This window comes from Octodon degus, unplaced genomic scaffold (assembly GCF_000260255.1).
Source record: "Octodon degus isolate 3935 unplaced genomic scaffold, OctDeg1.0 scaffold00005, whole genome shotgun sequence".
Classification (NCBI taxonomy): Eukaryota; Metazoa; Chordata; class Mammalia; order Rodentia; family Octodontidae; genus Octodon; species Octodon degus.
This window is the reverse complement of record NW_004524581.1, coordinates 33,936,015-33,939,441: the sequence shown is the minus strand read 5'-3', so window position 1 is coordinate 33,939,441 and position 3,427 is coordinate 33,936,015. Positions and strand designations below refer to the sequence as shown.

The 3,427-nt window shown below is 56.3% G+C and overlaps 1 protein-coding gene across 1 annotated transcript; it reads left to right on the top strand.

Annotated features, from left to right (window-relative positions):
• Nucleotides 1-6: 6 nt before the first annotated feature.
• On the top strand, nucleotides 7-3,017 carry LOC101584320 (HLA class I histocompatibility antigen, B-37 alpha chain-like; the record flags this gene model as incomplete). Its single annotated transcript, XM_023722426.1, has 5 exons — nucleotides 7-241; nucleotides 950-1,225; nucleotides 2,315-2,434; nucleotides 2,832-2,864; nucleotides 2,998-3,017. Coding segments are annotated over exons 1-5 (657 nt in total), but the record flags the coding sequence as incomplete, so codon positions are not given.
• Nucleotides 3,018-3,427: the final 410 nt, after the last annotated feature.

The window sequence follows — 3,427 nt, the reverse complement described above, 5'->3', positions numbered from 1 at the left end:
GTGGGGCCCGACGGGCGCTTCCTCGGCGGGTACATGCAGTTTGCCTACGACGGTGCGGATTACATCGCCCTTGATGAGGACTTGAGCTCCTGGGTCGCAGCGGACACTGCATCCCAGAAGACACAGCGCAAGTGGGTGGAGGCCGACGTAGCAGAGCAGGACAGGGCCTACCTGCAGGGGGAGTGCGTGGAGTGGCTCGGCAGACACCTGGAGCTCGGGAAGGAGAGCCTGCAGCGCGCAGGTACCGGCCCTGGAGACCTCCCATCCGCGCTCTGGCCGGGCAGCTGCCTCCAGGGAGGAAAGCGGGACCCTTCCCGCAGCACCGCGGGCCTCTCCCTGCACGGGAAGAGCGCTCCTGGGACTTCACAGCTGAGAGCAGGTCGCTGTCCTGAGCCCCTTCTCTCAGGAGAGGAGAGTCTGTCCCAGCATGGAGGGAGGACCCCGAGGTGCCCCTCACCCTGCCCTTCAGGAGGCTGTGCCCCTGCCCTCTCTCGGCCTGTCCCAGCCCACACCCGGGGTCTTTGTTCCTGGAATGCCTTCAGGGCACATTTGGCCAGCGGGAGAGTTATGAGGTTTGAACTCCAGCAACCTGAGGCTGACAGCTTTGTGGAAGCAGCCACTTAAAGGACTGAGCTAGGCTCAGGCCCCCCACCCGGGGTCTTTGGAGGTCTCGCTCCACCTATTCTGGTCTCTCAGTCTCCACCCTCTCAGGATGACAGAGGTCCCTTTCCCTCCCCAGACACCTGGAGCCTCCTCCCTTGGGTCCCCTCACCCCAAGTCTAGAACTGTCTGAGCAATAGATTATCCCAGACACCTGTGTCCAGCCTGGCCTCGGATTTGCAGTCCCCCAACCCTCCTTGTCCTGTCCATTACCAGGACGGTCACATGAGTGCTTCTGCAGCGGCCCAGGAAGAAAGCAAAGTGCCTGAATGTTCCCCTCTTCCCTCAGATCCCCCAGAGACACATGTGACCCACCACCCCATCTCCAAGGAAGAAGTCACCCTGAGGTGCTGGGCCCTGGGCTTCTACCCTGAGGAGATCACCATGACCTGGCAGAGGGATGGGCAGGACCTGACCCAGGACATGGAGCTGGTGGAGACCAGGCCCGATGGGAGTGGAACCTTCCAGAAGTGGGTGGCTGTGGTGGTGCCTTCTGGAGAGGAGCAGAAGTACACGTGCCGTGTGCAGCATGAGGGGCTGCCTGAGCCCCGCACCCTGACATGGGGTAAGGAGGGCGTTATTCATGGCTGGTACTTAGGGCATCCCCAAAGTCTCACATGCTCCCAGGTGGAATTTTTCAAAGGTGCTGGAATAAGAGTGAATGTAGACTCTATTCCACTAATGGAGTCAGCATCACTCTGGATGTGGCCCAGTGTATTAAGGAAGACATCAGGCACAGCCTGGGTGTAAGTGGGTTTCCACCAGCAGGCTCACAGCCCGAATATGATTAAGAACTCAGGCTTCCTCCCTCCAAGCCATGGGCTGTTTCTCCTCTGTGATGCCCCTGCCTGGCCTCCCTGCCTCAAAGTCTCCTGACTATGGACTGAATCTCTATAAACTGAGCAAAAATGAACCTTTCCTCCCTTAACCTGTAAGTGTGGGGTATTTTGTCTCAGCAGTGAGAAAGTAACTAAGCAAGAGGGGGAGGGGACAGAGCGCTCGTGTATTGGTCAGAAGTCTTTCAGGAGACTCACTTTGCCAGGCACCAGAGCTGCCATGAGAGCCCTTAGTCGTTGTGTCATTGCTGTGACGCAGTGTCTGATATCTGCACAGTAAAGAAGAAGGAGTTTCTTTTGGCTCCCAAGTCTGTAGAGGTTTCAGTCAGAAGTCATCTTGGGGGCTGGTGAGATGGCTCAGTGGTCTAAAGCACCTACTTGGAACAAGCTTGGCAAAGCACAGGGACCACGGTTCAATCCTCCAGCACCACATGCCAGCCAGCCGCGCCCCCTGGTGGGCTGAGCTGGCCACACACATACACACACACACACACACACACACACACACACACACACACAATAAATGTTTAAATTAAAAAAAAAAAAAAAAAAGAACTCCTGGCCCTGGAGAGCTGCTCACAGCTGGACAGACAGGAAGCAGAGAGCAGTGAGGAGCCCAGGAGAAGGGAAGCCTGACCAGCCACAGCATAGCGGCCCTTCTCTTCCCCACACCCGGTTTCTAATCAACTCAGCGCTGAGCACCACAGCGCAGTCAGCTTCCACATTCCCCACATCTGCTTGAGGCTTTGGGGTCCATGAAGATCTAAAAACTAGCAGTTCCTCACCTCCCTTTCCTTTCTCTCCACTTCCCTTCCCAGAGTCACCTCCTCAGACAGCCATCCCCATCCTGGGGGTTGTGGCCACTGTGATTCTCCTTGTAGTTGTGGTCATTGGATCTGTGGTTGCTTTCATGATGTGGAAGAAGAAGAAGAAAGCAGGTAGGAGTGGGGTCTGCATCTTCCTGTTTCAGCCCCAGGAAGTGTAGCCCCCACACTGTGGGACACTCCATCCTCATAGGTATTTGCCCGGCCTGCAGCCCTGACAGTCACCCTGTTGTGAGACAGGGACAATGAAGGACAGATTTGTCACCTGTGGAGATGGGGACCTGATTCCCAGCAGTCAGGAGCACAGGGGAAGGTCCCTGCTGAGGACAGAGCTTTAGGAGGGCAGTTCGCCCAGGTCCTGAACGTGTCCTTTCCTCATGCCTCCTGATCCTTCCCTGGGTCTGCAGCCCAGATCTGGAAACTTCCCTGGGCTCCAGGCCTGGGCAGGTCTTCAAGGCTGTCAGGGCCCAGCCTCCTCCCTGGCTTCTCACAAGGCATTTGCTTCCCACAGGGCTGAAAGGAGGGATCTATGTTCAGCCTGCAAGTAAGTATGAGGGGCTGATTCCTGAGAGCCTTGAGGTTGCAGTCAGGACTCATGGGGATCCCTACCCCATGATCAACCCCTTCACCATGTCTGCTGTGGGTTTTGATGACATCATGTTATTTTTTCCTCTTAGGTAGTGACAGTTTCCAGAGCTCTGATTCCTCTGATTCATCTTTAATGGCTTATAAAGGTGAGATCTCAGTACTGGGGTGGTGGCACACCCCTGTAATCCCAGAGCTTGGGAGGCTGAACATAGGTGGATCACTATGAGTCCAATCTACATAATGAGACCCTGTAGACCCTGTACTAAATTTAAAAAAAAAAAAAGGTGAGACCCCAGCGGGCCTGAAGTGTGGGGTGAGGCCGAGCACACAGCACGGCCCCTGTCTGCACCTGACCCTGCGTGAGCAGTGGCTCCTTTGTCAGTGTTTCTTAGCACACGTCTGCTGTACACGCTGCTCCTGCTCCTCCTGGGGAGTCGGTGCACACGGAACCCGTCTCTGCCTTTCGCTTCACCCTGCCCGCCGCTCCACCCCCGGCCTCCATCTCTAGTTACCCTCCTG